This window comes from Megascapheus bottae, chromosome 8 (genome assembly GCF_031878675.1).
Source record: "Megascapheus bottae isolate mThoBot1 chromosome 8, mThoBot2.hap1, whole genome shotgun sequence".
NCBI lineage: Eukaryota > Metazoa > Chordata > Mammalia > Rodentia > Geomyidae > Megascapheus > Megascapheus bottae.
In genome coordinates this window covers 58,985,133-59,007,810 of record NC_143516.1, presented here as the reverse complement: position 1 = coordinate 59,007,810, position 22,678 = coordinate 58,985,133, and the positions used below count along the sequence as shown (strand labels likewise).

Here is a 22,678-nt window from a genome sequence, read left to right as displayed (position 1 = left end):
TTCTTTCATAAGTATCTTTTTCATTATAAAGATCTTTCACCTTTTCAGCTGAATTTATCCTAGAGTTGTCCCCCCCCCCATGGGGCAGGGAATGTTAGCTATTGAAAATAGAATTGTTCCCTTATTTCTTGTTCAGATACTTTGGTGTTGGGATATAACAGCATTAAGAGTGTTATGCTTTTCTATCTCAGAACTTGGGTTAATTTGCTTGTTGCATTAGGTTTTGACTGTGGTCTGTGGGGTTTTCTGTATTCATGCTCCTTTCAGACATTGTGCTCACTAGGCGGGGATCTTCCACTTTGGCCACCTCCTCAGCTCTTCATTTGTTTGGCACAACTCAAGTGACATCATCTCATCTCCTGTTACTGGAGCGTTTTTTCTTCTTGAGCCAAAGTCCTTACTTGTTATTGGTCTGTTCAGGTTTTCTGTTTCCTCATGATTCACAAGTGGGGAGATATTTGTTTCCAGAGATTTGTCCACATGTCCTGGGTCATGATAAATTCCCATGATTCTTTTTAATGTTGGTGGTGTCTGCTCTGATACCTCCCATCTGGTCTCTGATTTCATTGACTTAAGTCTTCTTATTTATCATCTAGCTAATTCTTTTTCTATTTTGTTTATCTTTTTAAGGAACCAAATCTTTGATTTTTGTGTTGTGTTTGATATTTTGTAGTGCTATTTAGTCTCTTTACATAAAATAATGTATTTTTCATCTGCTAAGTGTGGTTTTTCCTATCCTTGTTTCTTTAGAGTCTTGGGATAAGCCATTTGTTCCAGACTTGTCCTTTGCCATTTATATATAGGCATTGATTTTGATACACTTCTTCAGTTTTGTATTTTATGGAATCTTGTTGGTTTTGTAGGCTGTACCTACATGTGTCTATAGAATACTTTAAATCCTTTCTCAATCCTTCTTTTATTCCTTGATCCATTGGTTTTTCAAAAGTAAGATTGTTGATTTCAGTATATTTGTATAATTTCCAAAGTTGGGAGATTTTTTTGTAATGAACAGCTTCTAGTTATTACAACATAAGTAGGAAAGATAGTCACTAGCTTAATACAGGTTGAATTCTTGAATTCATTGAGCCATGGCTTGAGGACACAGGCTATCCTAGAGGAGGCTCTCTGTGTGGATGGAGTTGTGTGTTCTGGAGCTCAGTGTCCAGTGCTCCAAGGGCATAACCAGTAGGTTCATATGTGACCCAGGGTGCAGTTTAATACACGTGTTTCTTATTGATTTTCTATCTGAATGATATGTTTATGCTTAAATTAAAGTCATTAAAGTCCCCAAGTCTTACTGCATTTGAATTTATCTCTTCCTTTATGCCTATAATATTTAGCCTGTGATTTGGGTGTTCTGACATTGGATACATATCTAGAATTGCTATCACTTCTTGCTGAATTCATCCGTCAATCTTTGTATGGGACCTTCCTTCTCTTCTTGCCCCTCCTAGTTTGGAAGTGACCTAATTTGATGTAATCATGGCAGTTGCTGTGTTCTTTTGGATTCATATGTCATTTTCAGTCACTTTTATAGCTGGAGTTAGTTAAGTATAAACAAGTACTTAAGTCTCTGAATATTTTTTAAACGATAGAAGCACAATTTGGAACAAATTCTCTTTAATTCCATAGTCAGTACTGTGTCTACACAGCATAAAAGCTGACATCTTGGTTTCCATGCCAAATCTTTCCCTAATTATTTGAACACTACTATAATAGTTCAGTAAGCATATCTACTCCTTACCTACCTTAGTAAGTAAAAAGAATCAACCTGGTTCTTCACACTCTCCTGGCAATTTATCAGCTCGATCTAGAGAGCAACACAGATTCATCTTACTGTTTCTAAACCTATTATAGCTGCCAGTGTCTGAGTGACTGGTGACTCTGATGTAGAATCCAGTTTCTTGGGGTACTGTGGCCCCTTACAATGTAGTCAGTACACAACAACAAAAATGTCTTACATATAAGATGATAAACCATGTGGAGTTTCTTGTACATATACATCTCCAATAATTTCTCTTCACACCATCTGATCCCACCCAATGTCCCCAGACACGGAGCTTACTGGATCCAGGTGTGCACACAGCTGCATGTGGGTGGTCTGGGACTCAGTGGGAGGACTTAACCAGGCCATCTGCTTCATGTGGTCTGCCTGCTGTCTGTCCCTGCCTGCCCCCGAGTAACCTGTGGCTATGGGGTCAGAGCATGGTCAGCCCACTCCACTCCTCAGCTCCCCCAAGTTTGGGAGAGCAGCAGCCCAATCCCCTGCTCTGCTGTAGATCTTCCCTGGTGGACTGTGAGGAGCTGCAGAGACAGCACCTCCTCTGGTGCCGGTGGAGTACCTGCCAGCTGAGTGGGGATACAGGGTCAGGTCCATGCTATGAGGCCTCCGCTGCAGAGGTGTGAGAGGCCAGCCATGCAATCCTTCCAGCATCAGGTGAGGAAAGGCCTGTGTTCTGCACCACCACCTCCCAGAGAGTCACACAGAGCCACTGCAGGATGGAAGGAGATGTGGACATCTCAAAGGGGCATTGCTCCCCAGTACGTGCAGGAGTCACCTTGTCCCTGAGGGTGAGGGTGAAGCACATTCCCCCCCCCCAAGGCTTTCCAGTCTCCATTCCCCAGCCAGCCAGCTGGGCTACCCCTCCTAACACACAGCAGCAGGACACAGCCCCTGGGGCTTTGCAGGTGACATTCAGACAGGAAAGTATCCCTAGCAATTGAATAAACCCAGCGCTGGGAGCCTCACACCAGCAGCCAACCTCTTCCTGAACTGGGTGTGTGTGTCTTTTCAGATTTCTCCATTTTTCTACTAACTTGGGATCTGCACAGGGAAGGAGTACAGGCGGAGTGTTTGCATTGCATCTGGTATTGGAGTTTTTGTTTCTTTTTTGGATCCAAAGCATAATGTTGTCAATTTTTCCATTACAGCACAGCTAATGTTCAGTTTTCAATTTTAAATCAAATAGCAAAAAATAATCACCTACCTGATGCATATTCAATTTTATTATTTCTTTTATATAAGTGACAGTAAACAAAACTATTCACATCTCAAATGAATGTTTCCAGGATGTCAGAATGCTGTTTAATATCAAATTATCCTAAGGAATCCAAGTATCCAGTTCTTGTTGAGTTTCAGACAAGACATAAAGTATATACATTATAAAAATGGATTGAGCAACAAATACTACAGATATATGAATTAAAGTCTACATTTCTTGTTTCACTAATGCAGCAAAGTTATCTTTCAGAAGAAAAAGTCTAATGAGTAAAGCAAGATTTTTCTCCTTTTTCTCTTTATCTCTTTTCAACAGTCTTTTCTCACTCCTTATAAAACTACAAGCTCCTGCTACACTATCCATTCTCCAATGTCCACATTTGATTGGTGCATTTCTGAATCCAGTTATCCTTTACCCAGTAAAGGTACTACGTTTGCAACACATCACACAGAACACTAAGGGACATAATGCATTTCCTTCTTCTATCAACTTAGATTAGGCTGGCATCACTTAATTTATCTGCACATGGCTTTTTGAATGCTTTCAGTAATGTGCATACTTGCAGATTTCTTTGCAACTATTTTGTGATGCTCAAGACACAAATCTCATTGTTGCAAACCCTTCTCAGATTTCTTAGAATAGCAAAGGTTTGTAATGTAGGCTTTATTGTGAGTGTTATCTTTGGAAAGAAAAATTGCACTTCTATTCAGTAAGTTGATCATTTATAATGTTTTACTAATTTATTAGAACTTTCTTTTTCTGTCTGGTGAATGTACTACATAGGCTATAGATTTTATCAGATACTTTTAATAAAGCCAGAAGCTAAAATTACATGAATCCAGTGATCAAAGTGGCATTTTACGATTTTGTTTTATCTCACAGAAGGTTTATTAAGTACAGCTAGATAGCTATTAAACAACTTTCTATGTAATAGCCTCACACAAAGCTTTGAAATTAAGTTGAAAGTCCTTCCTCATATTCTGCCAGCTTCTTTGCTTTGCTTGGACAAGTTTCTTTTGTTGTTGCTTTTTAATAGCAGCATTACCTATGTCAGAACTTTTACCTATGATCAAACAGCTTTTCAACCATGGGTAATCTTGGGGAAAACTCGATGGCTATATGCAAGTGCTTTTCCAACAGTCACACTGGAGGCTGTGTGTTCTCCGCAGGCCTCTTTCACTGCATCCTCACTCACCTGTGGGCTTTGTCATCTCCCTTGTCTGAGTTATCTGGGGCTCACTTTTCTGCCTATGTCACCTGCTCCCCAAACAGACTTTTCCTATCCTGCAAAACCCTAAGCAGTGTGACACGTGCTTGTTCTTGAGAAGGGTTCACCTTACCTGTTCCCCGTGCTCAGGAGGCCAGCTTAGGCTACATGGGGTCATCCTGTCTGTACATCTTCAGACTTAAAGTGTGCTTTTAGCCTTAATCGCTGTCTTCCTTATTTATCCCTTAATATCTTTGATTATACTATTTTGAAGTTAGGACTTGTATACTTTCCTTATTTATTTATTTATTTATTTATTTATTTATTTTGTGGGTCTTGGAGTTTGAACTCAGTCTGGGCGCTGTCCCTGAGCTCTTCAGCTTAAGGCTACCACCCTACCATTGAGCCAAGCCCCACTTCTCATTTTCTAGAGATTAATTGGAGATAAGAGTCTCAGGTCTTTATGTGCCTGGGCTGGCTTTGAACCTTGATCCTCAGATCTCAGTCTCCTGAGTAGCTAGGATTGCAGGTGTGAGCTACTGTGCCCAGCCCTTTCCTTAATTTTTTTTATTACCATGTGTCACTTTGTCTTCCCACTGAGAAATTCTCAAGTCTCATTTGGATGAGTGCTCAGATACATGTGTGATAGATGAATCTGTGAAGACAAGACAAGCCCACAGGCATGTGTAGATTCCCTGATCAAACACTAGGTGTGTGGCCATGACTTAATCGTCCCTTTGTCTCTTGAGGCCATTCCTGGACATTCCTTCCTCACCACATCCTCCTCAGTAGCTTTCCAATCTCACCAGATTCCTGGCCTGGCCTCCGGCCCCTCCTTCTCTACCCACTACCAGACCTGACCTTGTAAAGGAATAGCAGCTCTCGCCAAGGACAGTGGCCAAAATCCTCAACAGGGCCCACCAGAGCCCTTTATCCTTGGGCCTCTGGTTTTGTTGTTGTTGTCTCCTTTAAACCACCTTCCTGGATAATCTCTCCAAGGCCTCTCTTCAGTTCCGGCTTCCTCTAAGGCAGCTTTTGCAAGCACCCTGGTGAGAGCCTGCCTGTCTCACAGCTTCCCCAGTGGTGATGGCCAAAATCTCCACTTGTGAGGGAGGAAGGAAGCCCTCCCTACTCAGTGCCCCAGCTCTCATCCTCCAGGATCCTGAACCCTCCATAATTGGTGTATTTAGCTTTACTTTCAGGGATTCCTTTTCTCATTCAGTATTTCATTTTCTGTCCCATGTTCTAAGGCCTAGCTCAAGGGCATGTGCATGTTGACCACTGACATTTTTTTAATAAGAGAATTGAATCAGAAAACACACTGTGGGTGATATGGAAACACATCGTGGGTGACATGGAGAAATACCGTGGGTGATATTGAGACACACTGTGGGTGACATGATGACATGGAGCAGGTGGATCAGCTTGGGATGGTGGCACGGGCCTGGTGACCATCCTGGTGTGAGGGGACTGTGGACAGGCTCATCTTCAAGAGGGATCTTGTGCTGTAGAGATGCTCTGAGTGATTCTCATCCTCTCCGTCCCCCTCCCCGTCTCTCCCTTCCTCCCTCCCTCTCATTATTCTCTCCCCCTCTCCCTCCCTCCTTCCTTATCTCTCCCTCCCTCCCTCCCTCCTTTCTCTCCCTCCCTCCCCTCCCTCCTCCCTCCCTCGGTAGTCGATGGTCAGTGGCAGGAGTGGAGTCCTTGGAGCCAGTGCTCTGTCACTTGCTCGAATGGGACCCAGCAGAGGAGCCGGCAGTGCACGGCCGCAGCCCACGGGGGCTCCGAGTGCAGAGGACCATGGGCGGAGAGCCGGGAGTGCTACAACCCTGAGTGCACGGGTGAGGACGCCGCGGGGGGGGGGGGGGAGGGGAATGGGAGGGGGAGGGGAATGGGAGGGGGAGGGGCGAGAGCCGAATGGCGGGAGGGGGAGGGGCGATGAACCCTCCGAGGATGAACCCTCCCCTCCCCACCCCTCCATAGACGAACCCTCCCCCCGACCCTCACCCCTCCTCACCCCCCCCCCCCCGCTCGCTCCGCTGACACCTCCCCCCCACCAGCCGACGGGCAGTGGAATTCGTGGGGACACTGGAGTGGGTGCTCCAGGTCGTGTGATGGCGGCTGGGAGCGGAGGCTGCGGACCTGCCAGGGGGCCCTGGTGACCGGGCAGCTGTGCGAGGGCTCCTCCGAGGACGTGAGGCGCTGTGGGGAACAGAGGTGTCCAGGTGAGAGGGAGGGAGGGAGGGAGGGAGGGAAGGGAAGGAGGACGGGAGTGGGTGGGTGGGAGGGAGGGACCTCACATTATGGAAAAACCTCACACCAGGGAGGGGACCTCAAAAGAGGAGGTGACTGACACTGGGGAGGGGCCTCACACCAGGGAGGGACCTCACACCAGGGAGGGACCTCACACTGGGAAGGGACCTCACACTGGGAAGGGACCTCACACTGGGGACCCGGGGCTGCCTCAGATTCTGTCCACCAGATTCACTAAGACAGAGGAGTCAGGTAATTCAGAGGTTACACCATGGCGTGGAATCGGGACACTGGGCTCCCATCCCACCTTCATTAATCTCACCTCAGAAAATGACCTGGGAACTCCACGACGACTCCCTTCCCCACATGTCCCTCTGTGCAAGGAAACTCAAGCAAGAACGTAGTTTTACAACCAAAGCACCTACTGTTGATGCAAGGGGGAAGGTTGTGCACACCACCACTGCACAGAGGGCATGATCAGAATGGAGCAGACTTCTTCCTAAGCACTCGCACACTCCAGGCCAGGCTCTGGCAGCTCACATGTGTCATCCCAGCTATGTGGGAAGCTGAGATCTGAGGATCAGGGTTCAAATACAGCCTGCATACAAAGGTCGGTGAGACTCTTATCTCCACGCAACCAAGAATGAGCCAGATGTCGAGGTATGGTTCTTGGAGTAGAATGCCAGACTTGTCCAGAAAAGTAAGTGAGGCCATGAGCTCACACTCTCGCACAGCAGAAAAAAAAAAATATACATTTTGAGAAATTTTTTTTGAAGGGAGAACATTACTTTTATTTTCAGTTGCTTTTAATTTTTTTTTTTTTTTTGTCAATCATGGGGCCTAAACTCTAGGCCTGTGCACTGTCCCTGAGCTCTTCAGCCCAAGGCTAGCACTTTTCCACTTGAGCCACAGCACCCCTTCCAAGAAAACTCAGTAAGGAAGTAAACGGCTGTAATTGTGGTATATAATACCTTAGCCAAAAATGCTATGAACATACTAAGTGAATAACAGGATTAACTCTAAGATTTTGTAATGAGACACGGGAAAATCGGCTTCACTTTGTGCATTTGGGCAGGCTCCCTGCCGCCCTCCCCCTCAACACTCATCTCCTTGGCTGTCCCCACGCACAGGGTACAGGTGGTGGAGCTGCTTGCAGATCTTTGGGGTTCCTTTGTAGTTCAGAAACTTCTGTCTCTCACAGGACCACATCCATTTGTAGAAAGCAGCTTGTTCTAAGAGATACCCAAAAATCAAAACTTTGTCATTGTGCAGATTCTAAAAATGCCTCACAGTCCAACAGTGAGAATACTGACAGCAGCTAGACTCCAGAACGAGCTGCCTGTCAGCAGATTTTCTTTGAGCTTCAGCCCTACAATTAAGTTCATTAATTCTCCAGGCCTTGGGAATTCAGAACACTGAGAAATAAGCATTCTGGGGTGAGCAGAAAACCAGTGCAGGTATCATGACAAAATCACCATGCTACTTCATTAAAATTATGAAGCATCAGGCAAAAACATTTATTTTTTTTCCAAGGAAGAAATTTCCTGAGAACAGTAAAGTATAATTAAATAAGACCCTTTGAAATATCGAAACCAGCGTTAACATGCTAAGGTTCTCCCACTAAGGTTCTCCCACGTTGTAAAATTCTCTTTCACACACACAGGTAAAGACAGACCAAGTGTGGTCACATTTACAAACATTGCCACCTGCTGTTTGGAAAACAATTCACAAATCTGCTTACAGGAAAGATCATGTGCCTTCTTTTCCAGGAAGTTTGTCTGCTGGCTTTATGATTTAACACAGGTTGAAATTAGCATTTCTATTTTTTAGACTTTCTTATATGTATGTTTTGGGGGTACTATTAACATTTATTTTCCCAATTCCAATAATGAGATTTGAAAAGGACAAAAATTGTTTTGAAACATAAAAATTGTTTCATGAGGAACAGAATTCATGAATTAGCAAAGAAAGATTACATAATGCTGCTCATCCAGGGCAAACTTCCACATATACTGTAATCTGGTACATTTACATAAACAGATCACCACAAACCATGGCTAACTATTCCAAACTATGTCTGCCTGCACAGAATAGAATTCTGTCCAACATACTAGGGATTGAACTCAAAGCTTGTATGCTGCTCCTTAGCTAAAGGCTGCTGCTCTACCAACTGAGTCACAGCTCTACTTCCAGGTTTTTGGTGGTTAATTGGAGAGGAGCCTTAAGGATTTTTCCTTCCCAGGTGGATTTGAACTGTGATCTCAGCTCTCAGTCTCCTGAGTAGCTAGGATTACAGACATGAGCCACTGGTACCTGGTCACTGTATGGAATATTTTTAATTATATAAAAACTGTGTGCTTAATTTATTATGTACGTCTTATTACTCGTATCAACAGAGAGGTGTTTATAAATTATTTTCTATAGAGTACCTTTGATCTCTGCATTGAGTTCTGATCATGATTGACTTTTTCCCCCTGTGGTTTCTACCTAATACTTCAGTGAGTAGTCATGTAGAGTTCCTAATTTCAGCCATTAAATTGCTTTAGACTTACACATTAACAATATGACTCAGAAAGCTTGCTAATTACCATAATATTTACTAAGCCATATTCCTTTTATTTGTCAATAACAAGGCCTCATCATATGTTTCCTTTAAAGCAAAATGGTTTTTTCTACTGTTATTTTTAGTCCTGTTCATTCTTAATTTTTCTTCCAGTTTCTAGGAGCATCTACTATTTATTTTATGCTTCATTTAATTTTAATGTGAAACAAATTAATGAAATTTCCCAAGAGATCCTCTCTGGTCAGGGAGAAATAAAATATGCCCACCTCTTTGTTCTCATAGATAATGAAAATAATGATTAATTGTCTAGATTTAATCATGACCTGATATAATATCTAGTAGAAGTGAAAACTAAACATAATCTCGCCTCAAGATAGGAATTTTTTTCTGGGGAAGGGGAAAAAAACACTAAAACAGCATCATTGACTACAGATATGATTCCTCTGTTCTTCATAAGGAAAGAGAATGAGGGAGGGATGAAAAATTTATTTTTAAGAACAGTGGTAGTTAGAAAATAGAATAGCTACAGGGGCAATAATTAAGTGCCCCAATTTTTGAACTGGTCAGGCTCAGTAAATAATGATCGCATTCATCTCAATTCCATGGCATACCCTAAGGCTGTGACACTTGAAATGGTTAGATGGTAATAATTTAACTGGTTTTGTGACGTCGCTACAATGTGAAACATACTATTTTAGAATTATTTTTCCTGGTTAAAATTGTTCAGCCAGCAAAGACCACTGCTGGAGGGGCTCTGGTGGTCTCTGCCTCCGGGGGGCAGCTGGGCTGTCCCCACCACTCTGGCGCTGAGATCTACTGCTCTATAGTCATTAATTACTAAGCTGGAATCGACCACTTCCAGGTAAATATTACATTTGATTTATAAATAACATTTCTCTCTTGGAACCACGATTGCTTTGTCTGCAAATGTTAAGTAAATTCTGCTGTTTGAGCCTCTTAGGAGAGCTTGCAAAGTAGGATGGCCAAGGAGGTGTGCCGAGCAAAAAGGGTGCAGGGCTCGGGTGCAGGGGCACCATCCTGAGCTGCTCTTGCCCTGCACGCCAGCGGGGCAGCCATGTGTCTCCGGCATTTGATGTTGGAAGGTTGCACACACTGTAATTGAGCAAATGTGAGCACACACACACACACACACACACACACACACACACACACACACAAATCTCTTCTCTGCATGATGCCTTTCAAGTAGCACTATGTTTCTAGATAGCAACAGAGACTTCAGTTTATTCCGAGTGATTTGCTTTTCTACCTTCTTGGTAGTAAGAGCCCCAAAGCTTGCTTCCTGCTCCTGCTCTTTTCATTCTCCTTCACAGTGATCCCAAATTTCATCTACACCAGAGTCCCCCGAGCGCTGTCTGGAACCACCCTCAAGGCTGATCCTCACTCATGGCCCATCCTTTGTGATTCTGACCGGTTGACAAGTGGGGATCTGGGAATCCTCATGTCTCACAAGCTGCCTGTGATGATGATGGCAGGGATGAGGAGACCCTGCATCGGGGTGCAGTGACCTGTTAAACTAAAACAACATGACTAACCATCATTACTGGTGTGATCAAATTATCCAGAAAATGGAAGAGGCCTTGTACCAGCTCTGCTGGTGAAAACTGACATGCTGCTTCCACAGGATAAAAACGTTTAATTCCATTTCTTTGCAAATGAAGAGACCCTGTCCCCTGGTGGGTTGGCAATCAAAATACAGAAAGTCCATTCCATGTCTGTGAGTAACTCCGGGTCCACAGAATGACCCAGCTAGGGGTGGAAAGGGCTGGGAGCAAGTTGCAGTGGATGAAAGATGGCCCAGCAGTGCGTTCACTGTCCTGCACCAGACACATGGGGGCCACTCTGGTGTCATCAGAAAAGGAAGCAGGTCTGGGGTTCTTCTGCCCCCCCACTTCTCCCAGCAGGGGCGACGTGCTCGCCTCTGTGCCGTGTGCACAGCGCTCCACTCAGCCCGTGGTGTGAGGGTGATGTGCAGAGAAGGGAGGTCGTGATGCTCATGGACTGTCCCCCATGCCAGCTCTCGGGAGGGGACTCTAGGCTGGACATTAGTGAAAATATGTTGCCTTTGTTGGAGACAACTGTGTGTGTGTGTGTGTGTGTGTGTGTGTGAGAGAGAGAGAGAGAGAGAGAGAGAGAGAGAGAGAGAGAGAGAGAGAGAGAGAGAGAGAGAGAGAGGAATACCTCAGGCTCTCATTTGGCATGTGTGAGCACACACTCGCACACGTGCATGTGTGTGTGTGTGCAGATCCTGGTGTGTGAACTCAGAGCCTCAGTGCTGTCTTTGAGTGTTTTGCTCCAAGTTAGCACTCGGTCACTTGAACCACAGCTCCACTTCTGGCTTTCTTTGTAGTTAATTGGAAATGAGAGTCTCATGGACTTTCCTGCCTGGATTGGCTTTGAAGCCCGATCCTCCGATCTCAGCCTCCTCAGTAGCTGGGCTCACTTGGTGTTGTTTGCCCACAGCTGGCACTCTAGTTCTTGGCTGGTTACCTGGAGATGGGTTCTCATGGTCCTGATTCCAAATCTCAAGCTGTGATTCTCAAAGTTCCTGCTGTCCCCCTAGAATCGTCATAGCTCTCTGTGGCCAGGGGCTGTTTGGAAGGCTGTATGGGGAGGCCCGCCTTGGCTTCTGAAGGCTCAAGCCCAGGTCTTCAGCAGTTGTATCCTTAGCACTAGAAACCACATCACTGGACACCATTCAGCCGGTTCACCCAGCACCACAAGCTGAGAGCCAGCGGCAGGTAGCAGCAAGGATTGGGATTTTTGTATTGAATGTTCTCCAGTGTCTTCTAAAAGCAGCCATTTCAGATGGGCTCTACAGATGGGGTGAATCAAGATCCCCCCGGAGGAGGGGCAGCTGGGGCCCAGCCCTCCCCATGAGAAGAGGCACTGCCCACTCAGCCACCTCCCCAGTCAGGCTGCCCAGGGCTAAGGGATGCACCTCAGAGGAGTCCCGAGTTCTAGAATGATCCAGCAGACCCAGGCGGTACTGCTTGGCCTTACTCAGGCCTGTTGCTATGGAGATCATTGTTTTCATAATTGCTCATCAGATGAGGCTGAGAAAATTCTCACAGCTTCTGTCATGACAGGAATTTCAAAACGAAATTCATTGTAACCTTATATTACCCGACTTCGTCTAATTCAGAACCACTGGCCCCAATGTGGAGCATTCTTAAATTGAGAAGAAAAGTAGAAAAAACACATTGCTATTGTTATTTCCTCCTCTCATCTCGCATCATAAAATGAAACATAAGTTTCAGGAAAAGTTTTAAATTACAGAAATAAAAACATAGCCTAAAATAATGTAACACATTTTATCAATGGTTTCTGGAACACTAAAGCTAAATATTAATATGTGATATCTGGTTCATTCCAATTTTGCGTACCTCAAACTGTGGGTCATCCCCACTTTACCAGCTCTCTTCCCATGGCTGTAGTGTCACCTGTGTGCAGACACCATGGGCCTCTTACTGATGTGTGACAGGCGACAGGGTGCCACACCATGAGTGCCTTTTGGGACAACCCCTGACCCAGGTCCTCCCTCCCCATCCTCCTCCCTGTCCTTCCTCCCTCTCCATCCTTCTTCCTGTCCTTCCCCCTGCCCTTTCTCCCTCCCCATCCTCCTCCCTGTCCTTCCTCCCTCTCCATCCTCCTCCCTGTCCTTTCTTCCCAGTCCTTCCTCCCCATCCTCCCCCCTGTCCTTCCTCTCTCCCTGTCCTCTCTCCCCATCCTCCCTCCCAATCCTTCCTCTCACCCGGTCCTCCCTCCCTCCTCACCTCCCATGGCAGGATTCCTCTCCTCCTGCCATGTCCCAGAAGGGCCCTGTGGAAGTCATGCATGTGGCCCAACAGAGTTCAGGCTTGCGTCTGGGGTCCTGACACACAGGACACGATAGCTTGAGCCCCTGCCATCGTTTCTGGGATGAAATAACCATGAGCAGGCGTGTGATCCCCCATTTCCCTCACAACCCCAAGTTCTGTCTCTGCATGGTTTGTCAGGAGGCCAGGTCCTATGAAAGCCTCCTTCTCTGTCACCAGTGCCACATTGTGGTGGGACACATGCCACACAGGCTGCTCCAACCCTGAGAGGAGAGCCGGCCTGGGCTTCCCCTCCATCCCTGACAGGAGAGCCGGCCTGGGCTTCCTTCCCTTCCAACCCCCACAGGAGAGCTGGGTCTGGGCTTCCCCTCCAACATTCTGGGCTGTTCTAAATTGGATGGATTGTTTAGTGGAAGATTCTTTCCATTCAGGCATGTGCTTTTTAATTGGTACCTACAATCTGGGGCCGTATCTTCCTTTCTTTGAAATAATTGACATGTTTGAATTAGGAAGAATATGTAAGTTGGTGTGTTTCTTTACTTTCTGGTAATCTCAGATCAAAATGATGGCGCTGCAGCCTCTGGCAGCCGTCCAGACTGCGGTCAGGGCTGTCCATGGCATGGAGTGCAGTCCTCCCTCTGCGTGAGCCCAGGACATCATCACCCTCAGCCCAGCCCTCCCCTCCACCCCTGTCCCCCTCATTGTCCTCCTCTCCACCCTCCCTACGTAACCTCGGGCCCCAGGTCCTCAAGGTCTACCTGTGCTCTGGCAGTTCAAGGCTGCTCCTGAAATCATGCACAAGGGGTGAGAATGAGTTTCCTAGCACACTCTTGGCAAGGCTGTGGGCAGAGCCTGCCTGTCACCTGCAGCTCAGGAGAATCCATCTCCACCCGCCAGCAAAAGGCAGGAGTGGAGTGTGGCTTCATTGGTGGAGCTCCTGGCTTGGCATCTCAAGGCCCCGAGGTCACTAGCTGACTCAATAAGTAACTAAACAAATGAACTTCTTAGCAAACAGTTACTTGAAGCTACTTTTCAAAATTGAAGTTGGCTGTTCTGTTAACGAACTTTGTACGCGGCTGCCAAGCTCAGTAATTCCTGATTGGTTGGCAGGTGTGGTTGGCAGTGTAGTGGAGGATGGTGAGGGGAGCACTTCCTGTTCGACGCATGTCAGCTCTCCAGTTTAGAGTCAGTTTCTCTTTCGTGATGAAAACGAATTTTCTGCATCAAAGTGATTTAAGCCCTGTATAATTTCTGCTATTTTTAAGAGACAGAAAATCAGTTTGAATGGACGGGTCTGCACTCATCACTAGGTAACCGCTGCCCTGTGTTCAGGGAGCTTGCTCACAGCGCCTGACTGCAGTGTGCTGGAATCTTCCTCGTGAAGCTTCACATCTCCGTGCTAGTGAGATGTGAGCACAGTGGGCTGATGACCAGACTTGAGATCCTGTCTTGCTAAGAGATGAAAATGTAGGTGTCCTGCCGCGTGCAGTACAAAAATATGTTTTGTGGCGCACAGAGTGGCCTGAGCCTAAATACAGATTGTCTAATTTACAAATGATACACAGGCAACTTTCAGCAGGGAAACACTTAGTGCAGGGCTCTCTCTCTCTCTCTCTCTCTCTCTCTCTCTCTCTCTCTCTCTCTCTCTCTCTCCCTCCCTCCCTCCCTCCCTCCCTCTCCATCTCTCCCTCTCCCCACTCTCTCTGTGTCTCTATCTCTGTTTCTCCCTCCCTCCCTGTCTTCATCCCTCCATCCCTCCTTCTCTCTCTCTCCTTCTCTGTCTCTGTGCTCTCTGATTCTCTCCCTTCCTTTTTCTGTGTCTTTCTCTCTGTTCTCCCTCCCTCCCTCCTTTCTTCCCTGCATCCTTCCTTCTCTTTCTTTCTTTCTCTCTCTCTCTCTCTCTCTCTCTCTCTCTCTCTCTCTCTCTCTCTCTCTCTCTCTCTCTCTCTCTCTCTCTCTCTCTCTCTGTCTCTGTACTCTCTGATTTTCTCCCCCTCTCTCTGTGTCTCTCTTCTCTCTCTCCCTGCCCTCCTCCCTCCCTCTCTGTCTTTCTACTCTCTGTTTCCCTCCCTCCCTCCCTCTCTTCCTCCCTTCCTCCCTCCCTCTATGTCTGTCTTTCTACTCTGTTTCCCTCCCTCCCTGTCTCTCTGTCTTTCTACTCTGTTTCCTCCCTCCCTTTCATTGAGGTGTCTCCCCGAGCTTTCCCTCCCTGTGCCAGCCACGTGTTTGACATGGATCCAGGGCTGCTGTGCCTCTCATGCATGAGTTGCTCCCCCCATGGAGGCAGCTGTCTCTCCCTGCTGCACTGTTGCTGAGGCTGTCAGTTCTGTGAGTTCTGTGCAATATCCAGGAGACATCAGTTCCTCTTTTGTCTCTGTCTCCTGCCCTCGGCCTCCAGTGGGCCATGGAGTGAGCCCCCTCGGCCTGAGCGGGGCTGGGATCTGTCCCCAGGCCCCCTCCTGCCCCTCTCAGTCAGGCCTGACCCTCTTCTTGCCACTCATTTTCCTCACTCCATCCTCTGGAGTTGAGCACAGCTTCTCACATACTGCCTTTCCCACAGCCCTCAGCCCCTGGTGCAGTGTCACACTCTCCATCTGAACATGTCCTCTTTCCTTTGCCCTGTGACCTTCAGAAAGCTGTCCCATGGGACGCTCTCCCTCACTTGATTGGACGATGCCCCTCCTGGAAATCCTTCACTGGCCCTGGATCACAGAGCAGCCCAGCCAGGGAGTTCCGTACCTTCTCCAAGACCTTCTGGGCTCTTCTTCCTCATCCTTTTATGTGTAATTTTAACAGAGTTAGGACTTCATTGGTCCACAATTAGTATTTATTGAATGAATGAATTCGAGAAGTTTTCCTTGAGAAGAACCGGAGGATCTTCAAAGAACGTCCAATCATCTTTGACAAAAAGTTTGATTAGTCATTACTATTAAAAAGCAGGAGAGCCAGGCCTGATCTCTATCTCACTTACCTGGCATCTTTGGGTTTCACGGCTCTGTGCTGGGACTCCGTCCCCAGGGACTCCAGTGACTTCAGGCTTTGTGATGGTCTCCTTGTGACTGGTTTGGGTTTGTGGGCCACTGATTTGTGAGTAATTGGTTGAAAATACTAGGTGAGCCCCGTCCTCTGCCAGCAGTGTGACCTTCCATGGCAAGCTGAGTCCTGGAAAACACTCTGAATTCACTTTTTGTGTAGTTAGAATGGTAAGACTCTGCTACAAGATGGGCTGTCTACTGTGAGGTGCGTGTCTTCATTATCCATGATCTTGAGAATAGCCAAAGTAAAAGAATAGGCCCTCCTTTATAGAACATTCATAATAAGGGACCTCAAATAGATACTCTGCATAAGGAAGAACCTTGAATTTCTGGAGAGAGCTGACATATCAGGAGCAAGCAAGTAAGCCATGCAGGAAGTGGGGACACGAATGCTAGGATGCTTCTGAGTACTGGACGTGTGAGGTCGGACTGGAGGTGTTGACCACAGGCCCCGCCCATATCTGTTCAGTGACAAGCCCAAGGTGGAAGCCTGCTGGCAGTGTGCACAGCAGCAGCACCAGGCAGGCAGTGGCTGCGGAGCTGGACAGAGTGGGGCTGAGGGCAGTGCCAATGGAATCCTAGTAACAGGCAGGCTTAGACAACCCATTGTGCTTCCAGGAGAGGAAGACCTGGGTTCCCATCCCCAGGGATATGCTTTCGGAGGAAGCAGGCCCTGACTTGTCCAGGCAGGCTGTGTGAGGTGTACTGCTGGCCCTGGGCATTCCTCCAGCGGTCCCCGGCGCCCTCTGCTGGTGGACATTCTCCATGACCAGGCCAGGGACTGCACAGAGGATTGTCAGAGGATCCACAGGGAGGAGCCGGGAGAATTCAGGCCTTGTCCACACAGCACCCTTGTCGTGGGTGGTGGCCAGCCAGGTCCCTCATCTGCAGTATTTTCGCCTCTGTAGTAAATGTTTTCTTTCCTGCCTTCCCCATATTCCTGGGTTGTAAGAAAGAATAACCTCCACGTCTTGGTTAGGGGAGACGAAGGGGCACCTGGCAGCATGGACTGCAGACACTTAGCCACTCAGTGAGCATTGACTTGCGGTGGTGATGACAGACGTGAGCACAGGAGGGAAAGGAGGATGTGGTGTGCAGAGGAGAAACGGAGGCCCAACTGCCTTCGAAGCCTAAGCACAGCCTGCCTGAGCCGGGACAGAGCCAGTGTGCTTCATGAGAACCTAGAATCAGTACGTTCGTACTTTCACTCAGAGGAGACTGTCCTGAACAATTTACCCTGGCAAGGGATCCACTGGGGAGTTAGTGTCACCACTCAGGTCTGCACAGATGGGACGCCAGGAGCTCTGCCACTGCAGGAATCTTTCCTGTAGGCCCTGGTGTCCTGTCTGAAAGAGATGAGCCGGAATCGGGGATGATGCCCAGAGCTCCGAAGAGCCCCGTGCCTCATCACTCAGCTTGTTGCCATAATTATGACAGTATGCACTTTCAGGACTGAATGCATCTAGTAACCTGCCTCATAAACTGATAACTGTATCTTAACTAAGTTTGTAAAACCTGAAGGGTAATTGATACCAGTAGATTATCAGCTATGTAAAGAGAATATTATTTTCAAAGGAAGGCATTTCTCTGAGAAAATCTCACACATCCATTTAGATATCCTCCTCCGCCTCCTCTTACTCCTCTTTCTCATCATCATCATCATCATTAGCATATCATATCATTGTTTGAAGTTTAGGGGATCGAAGCCAGCACCTTGTGCAAGTTGCCATGTGTTTCACCACTGGGCCACATCCCCACTCACCAACATTTATGATATAATTCCATTGCTCATTATCTTTTAGGTCCTCCATCTAGGCTTGAACTCTGGGCCTCAGCACTGTCCCTGAGCTCTTCAGCTGAAGGCTAGCATTCTACCACTTGAGCCACAGAGCCACTGTGTTTTGTATTTTTTTTAATTGTCTCTAAATAGTTGTACAAAGGGGTAGACAGGTGTCAACTCAGCTTGTCATCCCACAAATGCAGTGCATGCTGAATGTCACTACCTCATCCTTGTCTCCCCTTCTGCCCCATTTCCAAATGGCCTTTAAAGAAAGGAGTGTCTGTGAACTCTTAGACAACAGTGTGAAACCTGGTGGACTCTTGCTTCCAAGTATATCTCTAACATCTCAGTAAATAATATACTTCAAAGAAGAGAAATGAGCCAGAACAATCTCAGGATCACAATTCAAAGCCAGCCTGGACAGGAAAGTCTATTAGCCCCTTATCTCCAACTAACCACCATGAAAATGGAGCTGTGGCTCAAGTGGCATAGCACCAACCTTGAGTGAAAAAGCAGAATGAGAGCAGGCAGCTCTGAGTTTAAGCCCCAACACATACACAGGCACACGAGCACACTTATGTACACACATGAACACACAAGAGCTCTACAGCTTGAGGTGTATTTTCAGAGTGTTAACAACATTTAGGGAAGTAAATATTCAGGCCTCTTGTGTTTTAAATTGCAGCCCCTTATGAAATATGCCCAGAGGACTATCTGATTTCCATGGTGTGGAAGAGGACCCCGGCAGGTGACCTGGCCTTCAATCAGTGCCCGATGAATGCCACAGGTACAGTAAACCCCCCGCAGCAGAGGGCCAGGCTTGCTGGTGAAGCCACGCTTCCCTCTGTCCAATAGCCATCCTCGCGTCTGTCCCATGAGCAGCGGGTGTTAGCATGTCCTAAACAACTTCAGACACAGAGCCCAGAAAGAGAATCAGAAAATGCCATTAAGGCAATGATTTCTCAGGGGGACTCGTGTGCCTTATAAAAATAGTTGAAAGGGACATTTCAAGCGCTTTTCTCGAAGGAGAACTGTAAGCCCTCCTCCGCCAGCCTCCTCTCTGAAGCCTCCTCATCCTCCTGCCCACAGGCACCACGAGCCGCCGTTGCTCGCTCGGTCTCCATGGAGTGGCCTTCTGGGAGCAGCCGAGCTTCGCACGATGCATCTCCAACGACTACAGGCTCTTGCAGCGCTCAGTAGGTGCCACCTGGCTTGCTTGCTTGCTCTGCTCAGTTTTCACTAATGTTGGCTGAGTGAAATGTTAGCCTTCTGCCGGTCAATCAGATGAGAAAAATCTCTGAAAACAGTGTCCAGCTATCTGAGAAGAGAAAGACATGCAGAACTGGTTTCTGCCTGTCAAGTCTCTCCATTTGTTTCTTTGGCCTCCAGTTTTTTGGGTCCTCTATAAAGAGGAACAAAGCAAATCCCTTTTCTAATCTAGGGAGCTGCCATTCGGGTCTATGTGTTAGAACTAGGTATTGTGATCATATCTACTCTGTGCTAACACCCATGCCCTGTTTCCACTGATAATTCATTAAGTGAAAACTTTAAGCTTTTCAACCAGTGGGAGATGGCAAAGAGGTCACTAGGTATCAGATTTGGTTCACTGACCCACGAAAGAAGACCTGGCCCAGACTTCCAAACCTCGCTGCTCCTTGCCCACATCCCAGAACCATCCCGCGTCCGATGTCATCTGATGTCTGAGTGTAGGGGACAGGATCACACTTTGGAAGTTTCCACGTGCATGCAGGCCATTGTCAGAGAATGCTGTCATCTGGCTGGGCAGCCTGCAGGCCCTGAGGCAGAATCACCACAGAGCAGGGCTAGCCACCAGCCATGAAGGTGCTGAACTGGGCAGGAATGGTGCTAATTGCCAGGTGTGCTTATACGTTTTTTTTTTTTTAATTAGTGTCAAGGTGATGTACAGAGGGGTTACAGTTATATAAGTCAGGAAATGAGTTTGTTTCTTTTCAAACAGTGTCCTCCCTCTCTCCTTTACTCCCAGGTTTTTTCCCTTACAACACCTCTCCCCTTCAAGTTGTATAGCTCATTTCCAGCACATGCTTATATGTTTTTAAGGTTCTTACTGTCAATCAGAAACATACAAAGAATATCATTGCCTGAGAATAGTGAAGTAGCTTAACAATAACAATTCCTAATGAGGAAATTTGCACACAATCATCAGAAGATGCAGAATTGATAAATGAACAGATGATTTACCTGTAGATTAATTTCTGTTGTCATAATAGAGATGTGACTACATATATATATATATACATCTATTCATGCGCCCATCAGTTATCATCTGGGAACATAGAGCCTTATTTCTGTTAAACACTTACATGTTCATATGAACTTAAATATTACTAAAGATGTCTATATAAAATTGTATGTTTATGTACAATATGTCTACATTTCCTACATATCCAGATAATTAGCTCAACTACTAATTTAATAGGCAATTGTCATTTGCATTTGGTTTTCATATATAAACATACACAAAAATTACATTAAAGGAAGATACACACGCATAAGATAACATATGTATATATAGAGAGAAAGAATGGTTTTTATAGCAAATAAGTATGTGAAACATAAAACTTCTTTTATTTTAATCTGTGAATGCAATCAGACTATTAGATTTAAGGTTACATTTAAGCAAAATCTTCTAATGAATTTAATTTTAATGGACTTTATTTGCCCCTAGTTCTGGGCTTCACTGTATTTGTATTAATGTGATTTTATCTATATTCAATTTTTAGTCTTGCTAACAAGTGAAAGAATGACATGAACTAAGTAGATGATAAGCCAGTCCTTAAAAATTTGTAAGAATGAGTGCTAATCACATTTTTTTCAGTAATCGTCGGATTCTTAAGTCAATTTTGTGTGGAAATACCAAATTGTGTTACTGTGTGGGAATGCAGCCCTGATAATGGAGGCAGCACACTCAGGGATGCAGAAGAAGTGAATAAGTAGAACTAATGCAGTAATACACAGCCAATCACAGTGCATATGTCTTGCTGGTGTGTCACAAAACTAGACAGGTGAGATGCTCCAAAGAATAGACCCAAACTGGCTAAAGTCATACAGTGGCAGCTATGAGCTAGCAAGCTGACGAAGTGTAAAACCCTGCGTTAAAACACTAGTATCAGCAACATAAACCCAAACAAAAGCCAGAGCACAAGTCTTACTTCTTAAATGAGCACAAAGAATCTGGTGTTAATGTCCAGTGGTCAGGAGGATGTGTTCACTTTTTCAAGTATTCATGGGTATTGTGGGAACTGGTGCTAAGAGCCGGGTGTGACTTGAGTATTCCCAGTTATGCAAGCTTTCTGTGAGGGCTGCCTGGGCTGGCTTTGAACCTGTCTTCTCAAATCTCAGCTTCTGGAGTAGCTGGATCACAGGTGTGCCCCCACACGCCCCTACATAAGGTGGACCCGCTGGTTCTGACTTCTCAAGACTTAACTAAGGCCTGACTTGGCTTATTTCTCAGTGATGGTACTATGGTTGCATCTCCGACCTCGGCTTCTGGGTAGACCCTTTACCCCTTGAGGCATACCAGTAGTTGATTTTAACGTCTTTTATGTTTTGTTTTGGAGCAGAGCCTGATGATTTTGCCCAGTGCCAGAACTATGATCCCTGGCTGGCCCTTCCAACGAGGCTGAAAGGAGAGGTGTGCCCCACCACACTCCTCTATGCCCTGAGCTGGGGATCTTGCTCACTTTTTACTAATTCTCCACCACTTGAGCTTTACCTGGAGCCCTGCTTTCTGTTGGTTGATTGGAGATGGACTTTCATGGGTTTTTCTGCCAAGTCTGGCATTGAGCCATGATCCTCTAGCTTGCAGCTACATGACTAGCTGGGATGTTAAGTGTGAGCCACCAGTGCCTGGCTCCTGTCTGGAATGTACATTTTAATTTTAGAATTATTTATTAATTTGTCTTTTATGCTTTTGTTTTATTTATTTATTTATTTATTTTTGCCAAGGAATCGAACCCAGGTCTTCGTGCATGCAAGGGAAGCACTCTAACCACTAGGCCAAACTCCCGGACTGTTTTCATTATTTTTAAATCACAACTCTTTTGAAATTCTTCATCAGAGAGTCAACACCATGTATTTTCTCTTAGCTTGTTTTCCCTCTCTTTTCTGTAGCATTGAGGCTTCTTTTCAGATTGCTCCAGTATCTGGGTATTTAGGAATCTGCCCTTTTCTCTTCTGTTCCTTTTCACTGTTAGACATGTTTTCTGGCTTCAGCATACCTGATGATATGTGATGGCATGTCACGCACTGTGTAAGGCAGCCACAGAAACCTGAGACCATGCCACCATCAAGCAGAAAGTCCCCAGTCCACAGTCGCTCAGCCATTTACTTCGGTCAGGGATTGAGCACATGGATCTCAGTGTTAGTCCGCCTGCAATAATCAACTAGAAAAGAAGGAAGTTTATTTAGTTTCAAAATTCCCTTCATAACCCATAGACTGACTGCTTGTAGGCGAGTGTCAAATCACATCCTGAGGGTGGTGTGTATCGTGGTAGCCAGGACATGAAGGAGGCCATAGTCCCAGGGTCTCCACAGAAGAGGAGGAGGAGAAGGAGGCAATGACCTTGGTCCCTGTGTGGCACATCCCCCCCTTCCCCCCCTACTGCCTCACCCAGCACAAGTAGGGGAGGAGAAGGCCCTTTAACTGGGCCTCCAAGAGATGCTAACCTAGACTCTGGCAGATGGTGTCATGGCCCCCTCCAATCCTCAGCTCTGGCTAGGATCCCAGGCGCCCTGTGAGCCCCAGAAACTAGAAATCACAGCTCAGGTTCCCCAGGTCCCTAGATAGCTCACCGGCTGATCCATCAAGTGAAACATTCTTATTCTAAACACTTTATTTCCTAATTCTACTTCCACACTGTAGAAGTCTTCATCCTACACCTCAGTTTCACACAGAGAGAAAACTCAACAGGACCATTAGAAACTCTTACACTTCCAATATACTTTTGCAGCCTTGGGCCCC

At 46.2% G+C, this 22,678-nt stretch overlaps 1 protein-coding gene across 2 annotated transcripts in view; it reads left to right on the top strand.

Moving 5' to 3' along the window:
• Positions 1-22,678, top strand: part of Adgrb3 (adhesion G protein-coupled receptor B3) — a 466,475-nt gene that overhangs the window by 180,934 nt on the left and 262,863 nt on the right. For both annotated transcript variants that reach the window (XM_090338496.1, XM_090338497.1), the window contains exons 6-9: positions 5,883-6,047; positions 6,267-6,431; positions 18,362-18,463; positions 18,766-18,872. In XM_090338496.1, the coding sequence (XP_090194622.1) occupies positions 5,883-6,047; positions 6,267-6,431; positions 18,362-18,463; positions 18,766-18,872 (539 nt within the window). The remainder of the gene's footprint in view (positions 1-5,882; positions 6,048-6,266; positions 6,432-18,361; positions 18,464-18,765; positions 18,873-22,678) is intronic.